The sequence below is a fragment of the Musca domestica genome, unplaced genomic scaffold (assembly GCF_030504385.1).
Source record: "Musca domestica strain aabys unplaced genomic scaffold, Musca_domestica.polishedcontigs.V.1.1 20, whole genome shotgun sequence".
NCBI classification, from domain to species: Eukaryota; Metazoa; Arthropoda; class Insecta; order Diptera; family Muscidae; genus Musca; species Musca domestica.
The window spans coordinates 1,480,848-1,504,073 of record NW_026712250.1 but is presented as its reverse complement, the minus strand read 5'-3'; the positions used below and the strand labels follow the sequence as shown (position 1 = coordinate 1,504,073).

Below are 23,226 nucleotides of genomic sequence, written 5' to 3'. Positions count from 1 at the left end.
CGCTGCCCGAATTTTGTTCTGCGGTATTTTGGCCCATTCCCGGTGAAGCGCTTGCTTGAGGTGATCGACACTTTGGTATTTTTTAGTGCCAACCTTGCTTTCCAAAATATTCCAGACACAATAGTCCAACGCATTGGTATCCGGAGATTTTGGTGGCCATTGTGGGCTGGAAATGAAGCGAGGAACCTCATTTTGTAACCATTTTTGGGTGGCGCGTGTTGAGTCCTGTTGGAATGTCCAAGGCAGGCGCTTGAGTTCTGGTGGCCGGCCAACCGAAGGTGCACATTTTCGGTTGACTTCTTTGGCAAGTAAAAACGATCATTTTGTTTGTTTCCAAACTGCTGGACAACAAATGTTTTCTCATTGGAGAAAACCAAATTCGGCAGTTCTGGAGTGCTCTAACGATAGCCACTTGTGGTTTTCCAGTTAAATATAAAGAAATCACACTATCGCGCTTGAATTCCATCACGAATACGAACTTTTTTTCTGGAAAATTCTCACCGAAATGCTTTTGTACGCTTGTAAACAATATGATGAGCTGGAATAATTTCAACAGCTGTCGGACGAGTGGCTTAGAAATGACAACAGTCCGAAATTGGTCGCAGTTTTTTCATGTCACCCTGTATATTTAAAATTACTTTAAGCTCGATAGGCCAAGTATTGGGTAATTTACATACAAATATTGTAAGTAAGGAATATAGCTTCCACTTAACTCCGAGTTTGTATAGGTGTTGCATTGGAAACATATGTTCTCCTGCTTATAGTTCCGAACAAGAGAATTACACTATTTTAGGTTAGAAAATCTCTCTGGTATTCGTTTCTTTTTCTAAAATGCCTTCTTCGATTAAAATGCTCTTATCGTATTTTTTAACATTTTTACTTAGGCTACTTTGTCAAAAAAATGGCCTCAATCATGCACCCCATTCACGCATACATATTCTATCAGACATTTTCTGCGATTGCTTGCTGCCATGCCAATTGCATGGCATTCAGGTTAGCTTAGCTTTTGAGGCCAGCTGATTTTGCTGATAGCCTGGTGTTGAGCGAATAATTCGAATGTTGATGTTGTGACAGACACGGTAATGCTTTTTTTGTTTTTGTTCATTGTTGTTGTTTTGTTCGTTATTTATTTTTATTTTAATAAAAAAGGTTAGCAGCGGTAATAAACATGTAAAAAACAACAACGGTCTGGCGGAAATCAATTCTCTTAACACAGACAGAGAGAAAGAGAGAGAGGAATACTGTCACACAAACAACCACTTAGGGCTGGGAAACAACTGTTATTTAAGAAGAAAAGGAAATAAAATAAAAAAAATAAAAGTAATTGGATTTAAAAAAAGCCTCACAGCAAGCAATTCGTCCTTTGCTTCAGATATAGTAGGATCTATGTACTGTCTATTGCATTGGATGCTGCTGCGAGTAAAGCTTATTTGGTGACACAGAAACATGTGTGTGTATGTTTATAACCGGATTTTTTGTTTGTTTGTTTGCTTGCAGGAATTTCAATTTGCTTCTTTACCAAGTCGCATAAAATAGGCCTATATTGTCGGTATACAAATGCCAGGAGTTCAAAATACAAGGCAAGTTGTTCGCTGTCTGGCTGTTGGGGAAGAGGATTTAAGAATTATTGTGTTGGTAATAATAATATGCAGCCTATAGTTATACAAACGTATAATAATATCCTTTTTAGGTATCTTTGCAAATTTGGAGTATAGCAACCGATTGCAAAAACAAGTGAATGTCTGAGAAAAGCAAAATATGGAAAGCAATAAAGTTGCAATTTCAAATGTCCTATATAACCTTTCTTGCCATTCTATATGGATTTATATGTCGTTTTTTGTCTGATTCTCTTTCCATCGATTTTTTTTAAAAGCCTAAAGGCTGCAATACAAATGAAACAAGGGATGTAGCAGAGGAAAGGAATTGAAACAAAAATCACCACCTCAAAGTGAAGATGACGATGGCAAGAAGGCCGCTGAATGGACATTTCTGTGAAAAGCTGTGTTCCTGTTCGAAATTGATAATCATTTGCATAAATATCGTTAAATGTGTGCGTGCTTGGCTGGTTGGGCAGCTGAATAATGATGCTTCACATACATATAAATTGTAATTATCACAAAAAAGCCAAGAACATTATCGCCATACCAATTTGATGCAGCTGGATTTAATGGCAATAATAATGTTTTCACTCTGCTTTTGCGCAATGCCAAAGCAATACACATACATATCTTTAAAGATATTTGCAATATGTTAAACACATTCATGACAGGAACTCTATTTAAAGGATGTCTGAAGGGTGTTTTTTATATTTAAGTAGTTAACTAATGTTTCAATTATTTTAAAAAGCAACATTTTATTCTTTTGCTGTCTGTATGGTAAAATTGTTTAATAGATGTCTTTAAATCGTCAAAACGAACTTATTTGCGTATAAAATGTCCAATGAAGCTGAGCTTTGAGGGTTCTTTGTTGCGTTGGTTCATTAATTTCAAAGTACATCAATATTACAATACTAAATAATATGCTAAATGACTATTTTCATGTTTTAAGTTATTTCCTATAAAACTCAAAATTTCCTGAAAGTTTTGAATCAGTCGATCTTGGATGGGAACAATAGTAAGCAATAATTTTTTCCTCCATTCAACAGAGAAAATAATTCGTTAAGCCTAGTCATGCAATCAGAGTTGATATAACAATAAATGAAATCTAAACCTCTCAATTTTTTTTTGTTATTTTGTTCCATTGTAATAATAAGATGTTAAAATTATATAATATAATATATATATAATATAAAAGTGATATTTCATTTAAACTTGTTATGACTAATAACTGCTGTAAATATTCGTAGCATTTAGCTTTCCTATATGTTATATTTCACTGTTTGATAAAATGTTTGAACGCCGACAAAATCATACGGGCTGCAGAGTGTGCTTGACGTTTTGACATATGACAATCTCTCTCAGCAAGAGAGTACATAATGTCATAAAATAACAAATTTCCCTATGCTGTTGAAAAAAGTACTAAGTCCATACTGTATTTTCTTTTTATTTAAACTTAAATAGAGGGAATTTTTTAACAAATGTTCTAAGGAATTAAATTGTAGTTTAATTTTACACACTTCCAAATGTTCAAAATATAAATAAATTTTATCTTTCGCGCATTTATATATCCTTTCTTGGTTTCAAAATATTCTTGCTCAATTTTCAACTTAAGCCATTTCTCTCTTTAAGCGTCATACGCGTATGCCTCACATAAATGACACAGCTCCAATAAAATTTAGTTATGTGGGGATTTTTGGAGAATATACAACGACGCAAAGTAGAAAAACATTTGCTGTAGATAGAAGAGGCCTGTGAAAAACATCAAAACGGGGTTCATAATTTTTTGTGTGACGGAACAGATTGCTACAACATTTGGGCCAGTGAAAAAGTGAAAAATACAAGAATTCCGTTTGACTTATTGAACAAATTGCAATACAAAAACACCAAAAATGGCTTTGAAAATGTTGGTTGGACAAAGTAAGTAGCCGAAAACCTTGGAACGCGATTACAACTGAAGTTGGAAAAATGTGAAAAGAAAAAAAACTTATCTATGCTAATTGGTTGTGTGGAAAAAAAGTAACAAAAAGTGGAGTAGACAAATATGTTAAGGCTCCACCTTGAATTGAGCGATAGAAAAGTGTAATAAATTGATTTGAGAATGTGGCAAGGAAAATCTGGCTGAATATAGCAGCATTTATTCCATTATCGGTCTATTGATTTTTCCCAGTTGATGATGGTGTAAATTGTGTATTTGTCTTGCCTGCTGTCTCGTTGAACGCCCCCCGTATTGACCTTTTTGGAAGCGTTGTCATTTGGTTGATCTAGAGATTTCCCAACCCCCCTCCTGTTAGCAAAGCAGTGGTGTAGGCCTTTCTGCATTGGATACCGAAAATAAAGTCCCTTCCCAAGTGAATGCGCAAATGCGAAAAACGTCATCACATAGTGGTCTTGTGCTCAGGCATTTTTAGGATAGAATTGAAAAAAGTGTGCGTGTAACCCACCCCCATGTCCTCAAATTATAATTCCACCATTCCGTAAGAAGAGGCAGAACTGTCAAATGGTGTTTGTTTTTGTTTCTTCTCTCAGCGATGTCATGAAGGAGATTTGTTGACATTAGTTGTCACGGTTTTTTTATTGTTTACAATGTACCCTACAATCTGTTATTTGGAATGTAAAGTTAGGCAAAGTGGTTGATAACATATGCTCGTATTGCCTTTCCCCTCGTCTAGTATGAGGCGGCGTTTAGTGCCTTGTATGTTTATTATTAAACAAAAGTGAGTCATAATTATTTAGCGTTGATTGTTTTTTTTTTCTTGCTTTTGTTGTATGACTTGTTTTCGCTTTCTCATAATCATCAATGGCAACAACAGCAGTAGGCAGCGATGATGGCAAGAGAACAACAATATCCATACAAACGAAGATGAGAGCTTGAGTCATTGTTGGTGTCTAGGATTTCCCCACTCTTTACAGAAACCCTTTTAAAATAACCTATTTCGCCTTATAATTCAAACAATCACCACTTTTATGTCAGACATTCTGGTATTAGGATCCCTAGATTTCTTACAGAAATTTTTAGTTTCAGCATTCCCATTTTTAACAGAAACTTTTGAATATGAAATCACCTACTTTTAGTTAGTTTCGCATTGTCGATATTCTGGAAGAACGTCCAGGGGCGGGATTCGCGTAAAGGAAATATTTTTCATTTTATGTTCTCATAGAACAAGAATCCAGCCCAAGGTTCTCTAAATTTTTCACAGAACTCTTTCTTCAATAGAAATAACTTAAATTTAAGGGGATTCCTTTTCACAAAAACATTTTTAAATTAAACGTTTTCGTCGCATATCCAGAAAACTATTTTTATTTATGATATCCTCTTGTAATTCAATCCAATGACCATTTCAATAAAATTGAACTCTTTCAGAAATAATTTTACCCAGATCCCATTATTCCGCATCTTCTATTTCAATTACGTTATTTAATTGTGATTTTTATCTCCTTTTAGAAATTATGAACGAGGTGGTCAAGTACAAACCACCACCTCCCAAGAAAGGAGCCACGGCTGCTAGTGCTGCTGCTTCCAAAGCAAACATGGACTGGCGTGTGCTTGTTGTTGATAAGTTGGGCATGCGCATGGTATCGGCATGTACCAAAATGCATGAAATTAGTGCCGAAGGCATTACATGTAAGTACATGCGACATTTTCAATATTCTTGCAAATTCAATACCATATTTTCTTTTTTTATTTACAGTGGTGGAAGATATTAACAAAAAACGAGAACCCTTGCCATCTATGGATGCCATTTATTTGATTACACCATCTCAAGATTCGGTGGCTGGTTTGATACGTGATTTTGAGAATCCAGCTCGCCCCATGTATCGTTATGCCCATGTATTCTTCACTGAGGGTAAGTCGAATGTTGGTATAAGAGCGAAAGAGTATTTTTTTTTTGTTTTTCTTATTTTATGTTTTGTTTTTTATAATTTCTTTATAATTTTTTATTTATTTATGTTTAGCCGTGCCCGATGAAATATTTGAAATGATAAAAGCCGAAAAGCAATTAGTCAATCGTATAGCTTGTTTCAAAGAAATCAATATTGCCTTTCTGGCATATGAGAGCCAGGTATAATAAAAAAAAAAAAAACCATCAACTCCGAGAATGAGTTGAAAAGATATTTTATGTCCTTTTTCGCATAAATTCCATTCGTATATGTGTGTATGTGTTTTTATCTTTTCTGTCTTTTGCCATGGATGGAGAAGGTTCGTTTTAAGGTCCATCATAAGAATACAATACTAATTTCTAACAATATCTGCCGCTTAATGACAAACTAATGCTTCATGATGCAAATAACTTGAGTTTTATACACACATTACCCGCCATTCATATTATGTGTCCAAGTGTCCATCATTGTCTTTTAAATGTGATGTAATTATATCAAAAGGATGTGCTTTTTCTCGATTACCTGGTTTTTTTCTTTGGTAAGAGAAACAAAATTGGATTGCATCCAAAACTGCAACATACAAATGTGTATGTTATGACCTAGTTTTGCATAGTATATTTTGCCCTAACGTAGTCCTCTAATTCCATAAGTTTTCTTTGGCAAATGGCCAGCTAAAAAGTGTAGGCGGAACTCAGCTAAAGGGAATGTTTTTAGCAGATATACACATACAGGATGAGATTGAAAACTGCAACAAAGTCAAACGCCATAATTTTTATATTTTTTTTTAAATTTTATTGATGAAAGCAACAAATTTCGAAAATAGCATCAAATTTTATAATAAGTTTAGATTTGATTTGAAATGAAACCGTCACACGCTGCCCAAATGTTGCACTGCGGTATTTTGGCCCATTCCCGGCAAAGCGCTTCCTTGAGGTGATCGACACTTTGCTATTTTTTAATACCAACCTTGCTTTCCAAAATACTCCAGACACAATAGTCCAACGGATTGGCATCCGGATATTTTGGAGATTTATTCACATTTAAATGTTGGAGTGTTCTAACGATAGCCACTTGTGGTTTTCCATCCAAATATAAAGAAATCCCTAAATCGAATTACGATATTGTCTGGAAGACACTCCAAGACAGGTACAACAACAAGAGAGCTCAAGTGTCAACTATATTTGAGAGAACGCTAAACCTGCCCAACATGTCTGGCGATGGCAGATCAGTGAAGGACTTTCATGACAGTCTTCATGAATCGTTATAGGCATTAGAGGGTCTTGGAGTAAAGCCAAAAGAATGGGATCCACCCTTAATCCACATCTTAACAAAGAGAATGGACAACACTACTCATATGTTGTATGAGCAGTCGATTGTGGATTCCAAAGAGCTCCAAACGGTGGAGCATTTGATGAAATGTTTGAGGAGTCGCTTCGAATCATTAAAAGCTGTCAATGAGATTCAGAAGAGCAAAATGCTTTTATACGCTGGTAAACAATATAATGAGCTGTCACTGAAATAATTTTAAAAGCTGTCGGACTAGTGGCTTAGAAACGAAGGAAGTCTTAAATTGCTTGCAGTTTTTTCATCTCACCCTGTATAATTAGTATTTTAAAAGGAATATTAGAGCTTAGGTGGGACTTTATTTCAACTTTAAGTTTTCATTAATTTTGGCTTCTGGGAAACACAGGCTATTGTTATATTATTTTTTTAGATTTTTTTCTAAATTTTCGATTATAATTTTTAGTTTTTGTCTTGCCAAGGCTACGAGATTTTAGGTTAAGATTTTATTTGGTTAATATTTTTGATTTTAAATATTGTCTCCTTAACTTAATGAAATAAGCATATAAAATGTTTCAGTGCTATGGGTAAGATGTTTAAACAAGATAAAGCCATATACCTAAAAGTTTACTTAGCAGTTTTTATTCCCTTGATAAACATACAAATATTTATATAATTTTCCCTACCTTTAAGAAACAATCAGTAGATTTTTTCTTTTCTTGAAAAAGGCCTGCTTATAAACTATGAGCCTTTGTTTATCGACTTTAAACAACTAAAGCATTAGAACCTAATCAGTTTTATTTATTACAATTTTTGCACTTGTTTTCAATTTTGATTTTCATAGTTTTTAAGACTCCCCAACAAACATAACTCATGTGGTTTGTTTTTTGAGAACATATATACATATTTTATTATTATATACAATAATATATTTATAGTCTGCCCGGAGGAATTATTTAACGATTTGTGTAAATCGTGCGCTGCAAGAAAGATCAAAACTCTAAAGGAGATAAATATTGCATTTCTACCATATGAATGCCAGGTGCGAAAACTTTACAAAATAACAAAACTCAAAACTCAAAAAAAAAAAAGACATTTTAAACGCCACCAAGTACTAGTACCACAGACCAACTAAACCAAGCCCAAAATGAAAATAGAAACACTCCAAACTCTTTTCCACTACTACTACTACTACTTACCACTACTACTACTACTAAATAGACGTGTATTTTGTAAATGTTTGTGTCTTCTATTGTATTGTAACTTATTACTATTACAACTCTACTCTAAACCATAACTAAATACTACAACCTACTACTTTAAAGCCCACAAAAAGGGAGGATAAGAAAACAAAACAAATTTAACACTTGTTTGTTTTTTATTGTCCTGATTTCTTCTTGATGTTGTTTGTGTTCTTTTTTAAATATTCTTCTAATATTACTATTAAATGTTGTAATTTATATACATTTAATGTTTATTCTATGTATGCATATGTGTGTATGTATATGTATGTCCTTTGGGAAGACATAAAAAAAATAGAAAAGAAGGGAAATTCAGAAATCACTTCTTTTTCCCAGACGACGAATTTCTACAGACCTTTTCTTTCCATCAATATTTCAGGACAATTGAAAATCCAGCTACGCAAACTTTTCCCAGGGGTTTTTGTTTAACAAAAAACCCCAGTGCGTTTCATCAACCTCGAAACGAATAAAATTGAAATATTTCAACTGTGATACTCTAGCCGCTATCACTCTACAACTCCAAACAATCTCCTAAAGTTTTGTTTTACTTGTTTTGTAGTGTTCAATTTAATGTGTATGGTTATATACAGATAAACAAATCGTCATCTGCCTATATAACTTAAAAAGATACTCAATATAAAAAATTGCAAAAATATTTTTTATATTTACACGAATAGACAAATATATGCCAAATTACATAGACTCGTTTCGTAGTCCAACAAAAGAAACGACAATCACCCAAAAACCCATCCTAAGCATCCCCAAAATCCTTGTTCCTTTCTCTCCCACACCAGGAAACCCCAATAAACAATGTTTGAATTACAAATGAATGTATAAACTCTTTTGAAATTGGCCCAAAAACCCACAAATTCGATAAGAGTCCATTTAATGCTTGACACAAAATTGCGAACCCCCCCCAACCCCTATTGGTGTCTTATGCATTGATTTGTAATTGTTTATGTAATTTGACATATAACTCACGGGCATCATGACAATATCAAATGTTACCAGCAATTATTTTTAAGAACAATTCTTACAGCCTTTACCAGTGAAACCCTATTGCTTGCTTTTAGATTTAGCTATATCCCTGTAGCTTCTATTGAATTACTTTTATATATATCTGCATAATATATATTACTTTTAATATGACACATACTCTTGAAATGCCAATTTTTATTTGCTTTAATTTAATTGCAGCTTTTTTTGTTCGATTAAGATATTCATTTAATGGTATCAGAGGATAGGGAACTAAGGAGTGCTTGCAGTCAAGTTCAGTCTCTATTCCAATAAGGAGGTAGAACAGCTTCGTAAAACTACAGAAATACAGCCCTGAGGCTATGCCGGCTTCCTGTCAGACTTATTCAAAATTATGTACAAGAAGTTGTTTTCATAATTTACATATCTTTTTCATTTTTAAAATGGGTTAAATAGCGCGAAAAATTAATGAAATGCCTGGATTTTGCCCAAAAATATGATCCAAACTGTTTAGTCTTTCAATTTCGTGGCTAAACTGGTTAATAGCTTTAATGCGCGAGCCGCAATCTACATGTCTTGACACTCAATTTGGAGCAATGCGTAGTTCATGTTTCGAAACGATTATGGGGAGCACAACCTGCAAAAAAATTACAAAAAAAAAATCAGATTAGAAACCCTTTCGAAACCTGGCACAGACTCCTAGTCCTCCTTTTGCAGAACCCAAATAGCAAAAAACTAAATTTACCATTTAACATGTGCAAGAGATGTCAGACAAGAAACCATTTCAGAAGGAACTTGTCCCCAGAGTTAGCCGAAAGAAAGAAGATTTAAAATATGACGAATATTTTCAAGATAATTTTCCCTTTTTTATATATTCTTAGCAGTATGGGGTTTTTAAATTTTTTTCCTATTCTTTTGTGGCCGTAATGACTTCAACATAAATTTCCGGGCACGCGCCGCTCCTTGAAAAACCACCTGTAATAAAACGTTCAATTCACAAATGCTATTTAAAATTACAGTACATGTGCCGTCCTCGGAGTCCACCTTCATAAGCTTCACAAACCAGGAAAAATTTTGCCCTACCACGATCAGAATGCTAGCCAATACGTTTTGGGCGCAAATTGATGAAGATTGAGAAATGCCAGCTGCCTAGACAAACCAGGGTAGTTTTGGTGCAATTACGTTCAGGATGGAGTAATCGTCTCAATTCATATTGGGCATGAATTGACGTTAAAGTAGCCGAATTTTTAAACCTGGAGCTTTAACCCGATTAGCAGAATGCAAACACTCATATGTACTAGTACTACTGAGAAGCGCATGCCCAGGGTGTTATAGGTTAGGTTGCGGGATGCGTATCTACACTGGAGTCGGTAGCTGCTTCACTCGGAGACCATTGACCCATTGTAAAAGAAAGAAGAGATAGCAAGATATAGTTATATGAAAGCTTGCCTTGCCATGATATGAAGAATCTCTCACCAACCGAACACCCTATGTCTCGCCTCTACCTCTTTTTCGTCCTCACAGAGTCTACAGTAGTAGGGACCATCGTTATCCCATCTTGAGACCAAATATCTAATATTGAACTGGCCCGTCAATATGTCCGCCTCTATTCTTAAATCGGATCTACAAATTAATAGAAGGGATTAGGCTATTTTCTCGATTCTTAGATCAGACCTACCATTGAATTGAAGGGATTAGGCTTATTTTCTCGAGATTGCCGGTCATATGGCCCTAGAAACCTTGCAACAGTGAGTTTTAAAACGCCCCAAACTATGACGCATCTCTTAAATTGTCCTGCCAAACCTAACCCAATTTACTCCTATCTTCGGCTACATGTTGTGAAGGTAGCTAAATATTGAAATTTGGAGTTAGAACCTGTTTAGCAGGTACAGGCTCACGTTTCAAGGAGGCCTAACTTGAAACCTCCACTTTTCTCTTCTCTGTTTCAGAATGAACACAAGGATTTATTACTCCTATAGACTTTTCATCCGTTTATTGTAGAATGTTTCATTTAAGAATCCCGCAATAAAAGTTATTGAGATTCTAAAAACTCTGAATCCGGAAATAAATAATTGTTTTAAGAGGTCGACATCAGTCGACAATACCGACTGATACTTTTTTTACATCTTAAATGTCACAAAGACTATTTCCTGTTATAAATATACTCCTGTTTAGGAATTCCATTTTTGAGATGCCATTATAGCGAAGGAAAATTTCATTTCCATAATTTCATCATTCATTTGCATAATTTTGTGTCCCCCGCTGCCTTTTCATCCTCAGAGTATGTGTTGTATGCTTTTGGAAAATGGAATGAGAAACATGTAAAATATTATTAATTACTAGCAAATGTGTATAAATCCCCAATTAAAACCATATGAAAATGTATATTTAAATAAAATAAATTAATATTGTACTTCTTATTTTGTTATATTCTTTTCTGTGGCAAAATATCTTGTGTTTCTTTTCCAAATACACCAACTAACCACCAACCAACCACCACCAACCACTTTTACGCACGTTTACTTTCTCCACTTTCCTCAACTCTCTCAACTACTATCTCTACTACTACTACTACTACTACTCAACTTCAACAATAACAACAAACTGCACCGCAATCAAAATTATCAAATAAATAAAATAACCCAAAATAATAACAAAAATCAAATCGAAATCAAAACCAAATTTTGGCCCACTCCTAAAATGCACTTTTAATAACTAATCAATCTCTCCTAACAAAAATAATAATAATAACAACAACAACAACAACTACTACTACCACTAACTTGTGTGCTATGTGTGATGGCATTTTGTTTTTGATTGATTGAATAAAAAATTCTGAATAAAAATGAAATGAATTGAATTGAACCGAAACAAATGTGCTTCTCTTAGGTCTACTCGCTCGATTCGCCAGACAGTTTTCAGTGTTTGTACTCACCGGCATTCGCCTCGATACGCGCCAAACACCTCGAGCGCATTGCCGAGCAAATAGCCACCCTGTGCGCTACGCTCGGCGAGTATCCGATGGTGCGATATCGCACTGATTGGGATCGCAACATCGACCTAGCTGCAGCAGTTCAGCAAAAACTGGATGCGTACAAGGCTGACGAGCCAACGATGGGCGAGGGTTCGGAGAAAGCACGTTCACAATTGTTGATTTTGGATCGTGGTTTTGATTGCGTATCGCCCTTGTTGCACGAATTGACACTGCAAGCCATGGCCTATGACTTGTTGCCGATACAGAACGATGTCTATCGCTTTACGCCCGGACCCAATCAGCCGGAGAAGGAGGTGTTGCTGGATGAGAATGATGATTTGTGGGTTGAGCTGCGCCATCAACATATTGCTGTCGTTTCCACTCAGGTTACGCAGAATCTGAAGAAATTCACCGATTCCAAGCGAATGTCTTCTAGTAAGTTTAGAAAGAATGATCATCTAGGTGTATAGACCTATGTATGTGTTAGGTGTTAATAGAGAAACAGTGCCTGTGGTGGATTTTTTTTTATCTTTTCCGCCAATTGTGATTATTATTAATTCCAAAATGTATTTAAATTTTTATAGCTGACAAGGCTTCCATGCGTGACTTGTCACAAATGATCAAGAAAATGCCACAGTATCAGAAGGAGTTGTCCAAGTACTCCACTCACTTGCATTTGGCCGAAGATTGCATGAAATCTTATCAGGTATTTGTCGATTGGGGTTGGTTCGAAGGTGTCCTTAAAATATTCAATTCATTTTTTCCTTGTTTAGAACTATGTGGATAAACTGTGCCGTGTCGAACAGGATTTGGCCATGGGCACAGATGCCGAAGGTGAAAAAATCAAGGATCACATGCGTAACATTGTACCCATTCTTTTGGATGCGGTAAGTAAATAGCCCAAATAATATTCACTCCTACCAACAATTCAATTTCCCATTTCTTCGATAGAATGTCTCCAACTATGATAAGGTGCGCATCATTGCTTTGTATGTCATGATCAAGAATGGCATTACTGAGGAAAATCTCACCAAACTATTTACGCATGCCCAATTGTCGCCCAAGGATCAAGACATGGTGCGCAATTTAAGTCATTTGGGTGTCAATGTCATTGCTGATGTAAGTGGTCGGTTGTATGGCACTTTGGAAGGGTATTAACTTGGCGTTTCTTTGTTTTTTTTTTCAGTCACGCAAAAAGGTCTACACAGTTCCACGCAAGGAACGCATTACCGAGCACACCTACCAAATGTCTCGCTGGACACCCGTTGTCAAAGACATCATGGAGGATTGCATTGAAGACAAATTGGATCAACGCCATTTTGCCTTCTTGACCGGAAGGGCCCAAAATCCCAATTATCACGCTCCAACAAGGTAGGTGGTACAGTTGTATTAACATTTCTCTCGATCTGGAGTAGTCGTAATGCAATTATGGAAAAATATAATTCTGAAAATGTATTCTTAGAAAAATATTTGGAGTAGTATATGTGCAGGGTGAGATGAAAAAATGGCAACAAAGTCAAACGCCATAATTTTTACATTTTTTGAATGAAAGCAAAAAATGTCGGAAATAGCATCAAATTTTAGAATAAGTTTAGATTTCACCTTTTGGCACGAATTATGGCCTTCAAATGGCCAATGAAATCGTCACACGCTGCCCGAATGTTGATCTGCGGTATTTTGGCCCATTCCCGGCGAAGCACTTGCTTGAGGTGATCGACACTTTGGTATTTTCTAGTGCCAACCTTGCTTTCCAAAATACTCCAGACACAATAGTCCAACGGATTGGTTTTCGGAAATTTTGCTGGCCATTATGCGCTGGAAATGAAGCGAGGAACCTTATTTTGTAACCATTCTTGGGTGGCGCGTGCTGAGTCTTGTTGGAATGTCCAAGGTCTGCGGCCAAAATGTTTGCGTGCCCAAGGCTTTAATACACCCTCCAGAATATTTTCGCAATAATATTCGGCATTTATTCTGATGCCACGGTCGATTAATACGAGCGGAGAGCGACCATCGGCTGTTATGGCGGCCCACACCTTCACCATGGCCGGCGCTTGAGTTCTGGTGGCCAACCGAAGGTGCACATTTTCAGCTGACCTCTTTGGCTAGTAAACACGATAATTTTGTTTGTTTCCAAACTGCTGGACAACGAATGTTTTCTCATCGGAGAAAACCAAATTCGGCAGTTCACCACTTTCGGTAGTTCACCAAGCGAGGCAACTCTTTCGCTCTTTTGAGATTATTTTCTTTCTGTTGCGGTGTAAGTTCTTGCACTTTTTGGAATTTCAATGGCTCATTTTTCAATATTTGTCGAATGGAATATTGCGATATGTTCAGGTCACAAGTCATTTTTCGGCCACTGAGACGCAGGTTTCGATTAAGTCGCTGCTTTACTTTTCAACCCATTTCTGCTGATGTTGCTTTTTTTCTTCCGTTCACTTCCTTGACGTCGGGCTACCGTATCACGCTACCAGTATCACGGTAACGAGCGATGGTACAAAACACGAAAGAATTATTCACATTTAAATGCTGGAGTGCCCTAACGACAGCCACTTGAGGTTTTCCAGCCAAATATAAAGAAATCACACTATCACGCTTTAATTCCATCACGAATAACTTTTTTTCTGGAAAATTCTCACCAAAATGCTTTTGTACGCTTGTAAACAATATAATGAGCTGTCACTGGAATAATTTTAACAGGAGCCGGACGAGTGGTTTAGAAATAACAGCAGTCTGAAATTGATTGCAGTTTTTTTCATCTCACCTTGTATATCTGTCTTTGGTCAGATACGAATTGATCAATATTGTCCAACTGTTTCGGCCAACAGTTTGAATAATCATAACTCAAGGCCGGGGGTATACACCTGTCGGAAAAACTGTTCTACTTGTTTTTATGAAGGTTTGTTATTGAAAATAGAGTAATCAATCGGTCAATGTTTATGTATAGCCCCTCATATAACTATGTTTTCTGATTTTCGGTATTCGTAGGTTTCTGCCTCACTTTTCAAATAAATCGGCTTTAATTTGACAATTTGGGTCTCTGTTCTTGCAAAATATTAAACGTAGATCCACTATTTGATGAAGCCACCCCTATATAACTTGCTTTTTTAGAAAGAATATCATAACAATCTGCCTGATTTTTTGATACGCAGAAATACATTAATCAGCCAATTGTGCTATACTAGTCGTGGTCTATAGAAAATTTGTCCGTCCTTTTATATTTCTTAAGGTTATTTTTAAATATTGTTTTTTTTTAAATATTTTTTCATTTTATTTATGTTTTTCTTTTCATTAAAGTGTCCGCTACGGCCATTGGCACAAGGATAAAACTCAGGCTCAGGTGAAAAATGTTCCACGTCTAATTGTCTTCATTGTTGGCGGCGTTTGCATGTCCGAAATGCGCAGTGCTTACGAGGTAACCAATGCGGTTAAAAACTGGGAAGTTGTCATTGGTTCTTCTCACATTCTGACACCGGAGACTTTCTTAAGCGACTTGGGTTCCCTCACCAAAGAGGACTAAGCGCCTCACACCACAGTATAATTAAATATAAACAAAATATATAAACTAAATATTGTTTGTGTATGTAGACGAGTATATGATGCTTACAACAACATAGTAAATTATTACAATATTTATGATGATAAGATTTCAACAACAACAACTACAACTACTATTACTACTACTAACAAAAGGAACATATTTAAAACTAACAAAAACCAATTCTTCTATATGTTATTAATTATATAAACAATACAAAAAATACAAAAAAACAGAAAGAGAAATATATATCCAAATTTAAGATATAGTAAAAACAACAAATGTGTAGTGAACAAAAGCAGCAAAAGTTTTGAAGTTTGTCGTCAAGTAAGACATTTACTGAGGAATACCACAACCACACCATTTTCTTTTTCTTGTTCTTATAACAATTACACTTGCATTATTTAATAATTAAGTCGAGAAGTATAAATAAATAATACGTTCGTTTATTTGTTTCCTTATAATATATATATGTAACCACAATATATATTCCACTTTCACATCTGTATTATCTTTAGCAGTTGGCAAGAAAACAAGGTTATGGAAAGTAAGTGTAGCAATTCAAATTTAAAACTTAATACAAAAAAGACATTTATTGTTGTCTTTGAAAAGAGGTACTATTTATTGCATTATTAGCTTTATCTGAACATGTTTATATTGTGTAATTTTAGCATAGTTTAAAATAAAGAAAGCAACATCCATATTTATAACAAAATGCAACTATATTCAAAAGCAAAAAATGTTTTAAACAAATTGAACAAAATATAATTCATAATAAACATTACACTTCTAATTGAAATAAAAAACAAAAAACAAACAAAACTCTATCTCTTCTCTTTAAAATTTTAGAAAAAATTAACAATGTTACAACCACCAACCAACAAAGCATCATTCATAAATTAGTGAAAAATAAATAAATAAATAATCTTCTTAAATAGTTAAGGAAAAAAATAAAAGATTTTTTTAGGTTTTTCTAAAATTTTATAACATAACAAACAAAACACATGTTACTTTTATCTTTTGAACTTAAAAGAAAAATTATCAAATATTTCAAACTATAAAAACGAACGTTTTCCATGGCCTGAATTTGTTTCGGGTTTAAAAAATTTAAAAATACTTATGCAAGGAAAATGTTTTTGGCAATATTTTGAACCCAGCTCAATATCAACAACAATTTCATTGATTTTCTCTAAAAATCCTCATATTAACAGAAGCTTTTCTCAATTTTAAAATTCAGCATAATCAGCAAAGGCCTAAGGTTATAAAGGCTTTTTTCAATTTCAAATTCAGCATAATTTGCAAAGGCCTAGGGTTGTAAAGGCTCCCATGTATGGTGGGTGATCGACCACTGCTGCCCTTTATCAGGGTTTTGGCAAATAATTCCTAATAAATTTTTACATTTCCAGAAAACAATTAAAAAAATTTATTTTTTCTCATAACACTTCGAATTTTAATATTTTTACTACTTTTTTCCAACAAATAGTAAAAATTCGTTGTTCATAAATTGTGATTTTTCCCATAAATTAGATTCTGATATTCATGGAATTTTTTCTAACAAATTTGAAGCGTAACTTTGTTACGTTTCGCATTTCCTGCATCAAAATTAGTAGCTGAATTGAATTGCAAATAATTATGTGTTTTTCTTAATTTAAAAATAAAACAAGTAAATAAAGTATTCCATTTTCAATGCTTTTGTTGTTAATAATTAATTGTTTAAAATAAAAAATCATATTGGAAAATTAGTAAACAATTTGCCCTTACCGCCAAGTAATTATAACATCATTAGGTAACGAAAGGGAGTTAATGAAATTCTTTAAACAAACAACCGCTAGATATTAACAACAGTATAAAATTGTAACAAAGAATTGAGCTACAAATACGATTCCCAAGAAAAATTGGCTTTGCAGCCAAGGGGATTTCGAAAAAAAAGTATTTAAGAAAAAAAAAAAAAAAACAATTGAAAAAACGTATAATATTTGTCTTTAAATTTAAAAAATATATATATATATATATATATTTCTTACACTCACATATATTATAACTTATTTAAAAACATTATATATCATTTATCATATTAAAAGATAAAAAATGCATATTTATGTAAACTCATCAGCATTATGTTCCAATGAGCCATTTTGCATTCATTCAACATCTATTGCGAAAAAGCTCTAAACATGCACATAAAAAAAACTTATTTCAATGTGTTTTTATGTGTTACAAATGCAAAATCATTTTCAAATCTAAACGTAAAAAAAGAAATATATTGCATGCAAATTATTAAAATATTTCAATAACAAACAAAAATATATATACATTACACATAACGTTTATCCGGTTTCAAGTAATTTGAAAGAAAGGTTATACGTTAACAAAAAAAAACATATATTATCATACATACATATATAAAAACAAATATTTAATGTTTCCACATTAATAAAAATATATAACATAACAATATTAAGAGTTTTAAATATTTATCTTTGAAATAGTAATAACGTTACGAATATTATGCTCCCCTTTACAAGGTTCAGGATGGATGTATTCCATATTAAATCCAAATCAAAACGTTTTTAAATTGGATTTTATTGCATATTATTATTCTTAAAATAAATATTTAAGAACTCTTATACATACATATATTACTTATATTAATCACATAATTTTATTATCACATATATATTTTATTCACGCCCATATTGTATTTATTTCATCTAAGGGGGAAATTTCGTTGTTTGCACAAGCAGATTTTGTTAAGATTTCTCTGTATAAGGGAGAAATTATCTCCCCCCCCCCAAATCTCCCAATCACATTTGGGCTAGAAGTGAACGGGAGAGGCTTAATGAAAGCAACAACAATATCATCATCATATTCTGAACGAAGAAATAGCAAAACAATATCCTAAACGAATAATAATATGCGGTATAGGTTAATTCGGATTTCTTCTATTCGAATTTGTCTAACAATTTCAATTTGTGCAGATATATTTCCTATAACATTCAAATTTTCCATGAGTAATTATATAATGAGATTACTCTTCCATATTCTCTTTCTTTGTGACACTTTAAAGAGTTGTGTGTGTTTAGCACCATTTTGTTTTCTGCAATTTTCTGTCATTTGCCTGCATCTCGCTGTCTGTCTCTTTAATGAAAAAGAAGTTCCATAAAAACAGGCTGTTAATATAAATAAAATATATTTTCAACTGGTTTTTATGGGGAAAATCTTAAATAATTTCATTATTATCAATTTGATTGGCCTTTGAGGAGAGTAGCAATTCTTTATGTAGTACTCTCTTAAACAACTCACCTAAAAGAGAATAGACAGTCTCTTCAACATTTGAGGTTAGGATTAAACATTTGTCAAAAAACAAGACATTTTACTCAAACTAACCGGCAATTCAAGGCAGTGATTTGCAAAAATAAAACATTTCCGTTTTTAATTGTATTAGAATAAATAAAAATCATTTTACAACACAGATAATCCAAAGAGTATTCCATTTAAATTTTTTCATAGCTTTCCCCCCTTAGACTTGAAAAAAATACCATCGAACATAAAGCCTTCCGAAGGGGAAAAAGAATTGTTTTCACTTCCCAATGGGAATTAAAACAATTTCTTTTTTCTTTGTTTCTGTGGGCTATATGTTTAACATAATCATAATCAAATCAATATTGTATGACTTATATTAATCATTATATAATAATCTTAAACAAAACCCAATTAGTTATAAGTGCTTTACCCCAAAACGTTTTGAAATTATTGCCTCCACAACCAGGGGAATTTAAAATGTAAACCAAATCGGAAGACAATTGCATAAGCTTCAATAAGGTCGCAAAGACGCATGCCGTCATTCGATTTTGGGACCAGAAATCTATTAAAATTGAGTATAAAAATTCTTTGCAATCGATAGTTTATACCATTAACCTTAGAGCTACACAGGGTATATAACATTCGGGACTATATTCAATTGTTTTAGATTCCTTCAATAAAAACTTTTGACGGCATGCGAAGACTATGAACTGATTTTGCCATTTCTTTCACCTGATAAAGAGGTCTATTGCATTTATGAGGATTAAATTCCCGAAATTCAAAAACTTAATAAAGAAAATTTTGAAAACTTGTTTAAAGTAGTCCATTTTTTCGGTATTGGACTTCTTACTTTGTTCGAAACCACATTTGTGCAAACGCCAGGAAAATGGGAAATTCCGATTGGTTTACATGAATATAAATTTACATGAAGATTTGTTTTCTTCAATTTGTTCTACGGAATACAAATTAGAAGTTATTTCACTCGGTAGCCTACAAACCAATGCAACTTTAAAAACAAAATAGAGACGAACATCATTTCTCTATAAACCAATAACGTGAAAAAAACGAACATCAAAAACTTCTTTTTGTTTTCTAATATGACAAATTAATAGAATAGGACTTTGGGCTCGCTATATACAATGAGATGTAGAAGTGAAGAGAATCAAGTAGTAAGTTAGAAGAGTTAGAAAAGAGCAGGAGAAGAGGCTCTCTATTTTGATGCAAACAAAGAAATTTAGCTGAATTTACATATGTCAATGATTTTTGACTTGTTATGTCGAAAGAGCATAGGAAATAGAAGAGTCAAATAACAACAACTGACTTGGGAGTAAATTTCTTCAAAATTCCCTAGTTGATAGATTTGCCAAAGTACTTTTCACACACACGCACACGTGTGTTGTACTTTGGTTTAGGTTAAGCTGAATACATATATATCCCCACAAAAATCCAATTTAAATGTTCTGCAACCCCTGAGAAAATATATTCAAAAAAAGAAATTAGTTCATTATTATTGCATAATCACACCGAGATCTCTGAAAACAGCTATATAAAATTTTAATATTCAATGCAAGAAGAAGAAGATATAAATGAAATTAGCTTTTAAGTCAACCCAAAACAATAATGAACCAAATCTCAAGAAACAACCCCTAAACCAAATTAGACAAAAAGAAAAATCAATTATTCAAATAAAACAGATGACGGCTCTAGTATAAAGGCTACATACACCACAAGTTATACATTTTCAAGTTTAAACAACAATTTATTATAACCACAACAACATGAAGTATTTCCTTATGAGACCACCACAGAAGGGGGGCCTTGCCAACCCCCCACGAAGCCGTGTTTCCCCTCCATGGAGACACTTGAGTGAAGAATTCTCTCTTGGCTTACATCTCACCAGCTAGCTACTAAGTCTCGGATTTACTTTATTTTTTCTCTCCAAATATGTTTTCTAACCAAAAAAAAAACTACTAACCACAAACCAATAATAACACTTTTATTATTATATTTAATGAAAAATTATTAACAAAAACCTAAAACCAAACAACTCGTTTATTATTAACAAAACAAACTATATTTATTATTAGTATATATTAATTAATTAAAACAAAAAAAACAAAACAAAGAAAATTTGCAATTTTTTTGAAATGAAACAAATAATTAATAAATGAAATGAAAAAAATATTTATTCTTAATGTCTATTATAGTAATCCGAACAATTATTGCTTACTTAAAAATAACAACGTATATAAGAGTAATTATTAATAATATTATTAACAAACACTAGCATGTAAGTTAAAACGAATTGATGTTGCATAATAACAAAAACAACACATTTCACAAAAACAACAACAACAATATATAATCAATTAATATTCATATAGTATTTAATAAGTATTAAACAAAAGCAAGAAGTTAGGTTAAAGCAAAGCAGACGAAAACAAATTGATCAAAAGAACAACAACAACAACAAATAGTAGCAATATCAAAATAACAACATTCTTGAGGAGCCATCCAAAATTGAATAACAACCAACCAAATAAGGAACTCCTGGCAAACAAAAAAAAAAACATAATTTTTTTAAAAGAATTTAACAACAAAAATTTTGATTAACTCAATCCAATGGCTATTAATTAGTAAAAAACATCAAAAGATTCTTTTATTTATTCAATTTTGAATTAAAAATTTTGCGTTACCTAACAACTAACAAACATATAAAACAAACAAAATATTTAACAAAAAACCACAACATGTTTTATCTAGGGCCGTCATAAAATATTATGAAATTCTATATAGCAAAAGAAACAAAACAAGAAACACTGAAGGAACAACAAATTATTAAAGGCAGAGTCAATTTAATTCAATACCACAAAAGATTGGAGTAACAAAACACTTTGAAAAGGAAGGACTTACAAAAAAAAAAAAAAAAAAAACTGCAAAACCAAACACAACACGGAATGTCAAAAATCAGCCATACCATAACTCCCTTTACGTTCACCCAGGGCAAATTGTTGGCAATAAATAAATAATAAAAGATTGCAAACAATTTCATTTATAAACAACAAAAACCAATTGAAAATAATAAAAATAAAACCAAATGTTTTCAAAAACAATTGGAACTTTCGGATATTTGGGATTTTCATTTGTGGTTATCAAGGAGTTGGTTATTGTTCTGCCATTGACATCTAAGGTAGGACATTTGCCGTAGCTAGCTCTGAAATAACAAAAAATGAAATCTATTTGAAAGGTTTAAAACAAATGTTTTCAAAAACAATTGGAACTTTCGGATATTTGGGATTTTCATTTGTGGTTATCAAGGAGTTGGTTATTGTTCTGCCATTGACATCTAAGGTAGGACATTTGCCGTAGCTAGCTCTGAAATAACAAAAAATGAAATCTATTTGAAAGGTTTAAAACAAATCCTAACCAAATAATGGTATAGGATATAACAATTCCAAAGAATAAATATAATTATTTGCCATTGAATTTCAGCACTGAAAATATGTAAATTTTCTTAAAAAAAAAACAATAACATGTGTTTAAAAAAAGAATTAACAAAAAAATTGAAACCAACTATCGAAATTTGTATAAAAACTGCAGACGTAATGTTATAATTCGTTAACAATTTGCGTCTGTTTTCACGACATGTGTTTAAAAAACGAATGAAGAATGTAAAACTAAATTTCCGAGATATCAAAACACATTAGATACAAGTTTAAAATTAATTAACAAATGTAACATTTTTTCAAAAAACATAATCTTTTTAGCTTCTTCTTTGTACTTTTAATGCTTCTTTCTCAAACATTTATTTCCTTGTTCAATTGTGTAAGTAAAAATGTTCATAAACTTTTTTCACATTTGCAAAACTTTGTAAAGAATTTTTTCTTAAATCAATAAAAAAATCACAATTTCTAAAAACAACAAACCTAAAAAATATGTATGTTTTATTGTTAGATATGTACACAAAAAAAGGAAGGTAATCAATGGTATGTTACCCAAATTGATACACAAACATGGACTTGACGTTTGAAATGGACGTCTCTTTCTTTAGGGTAAAGCATTTTAATATTATGTTATTTGGATTCCGGCTTCTGATTATTGTAGTAAAATTCCTCACAAATTGTCTCTTTCAAAATTACCAAATAATTTACAACAATCCACAAACTCATGCCAATTTCTTTTAAAACCCCTCAATCTTTGAGTGGAGCTCTTTCCTATAACCATTTTTCAACAAAAAAGCAATTCAAGACGTCCAACACGAAAATGGATAAATGAAACTTTAATACAACTGAAATAATTCCTAATGACATTTGTGTTCATTAGTGTGTACCACACTTCACTTAATTCTCTACTGTCTGGCTTTTAAATATTTACGGTATAGGTCAATACAAAGCTCTTGTTTTAACAAATCAACCCAACATATTCCAGAAAATCTATGGA

At 33.0% G+C, this 23,226-nt stretch overlaps 1 protein-coding gene across 2 annotated transcripts; it reads left to right on the top strand.

Annotated features, from left to right (window-relative positions):
• The first annotated feature begins 3,255 nt into the window (after positions 1–3,255).
• Positions 3,256–21,879, top strand: LOC101895525 (protein ROP). Of its 2 annotated transcripts, none has more exons than XM_005177336.4 (10): positions 3,256–3,515; positions 5,041–5,220; positions 5,288–5,443; positions 7,697–7,800; positions 11,864–12,383; positions 12,533–12,654; positions 12,722–12,835; positions 12,900–13,067; positions 13,135–13,319; positions 15,243–21,879. In XM_005177336.4, the coding sequence occupies exons 1-10, from the start codon at positions 3,488–3,490 to the stop codon at positions 15,463–15,465; spliced, it is 1,800 nt and encodes a 599-aa protein (XP_005177393.1). In that variant the 5' UTR covers positions 3,256–3,487; the 3' UTR covers positions 15,466–21,879. The 2 variants fall into 2 exon arrangements, with proteins under 2 accessions (XP_005177393.1, XP_005177392.1); XM_005177335.4 differs by lacking the exon at positions 7,697–7,800 and adding an exon at positions 5,553–5,659 and having other exon boundaries at positions 3,257–3,515.
• Positions 21,880–23,226: the final 1,347 nt, after the last annotated feature.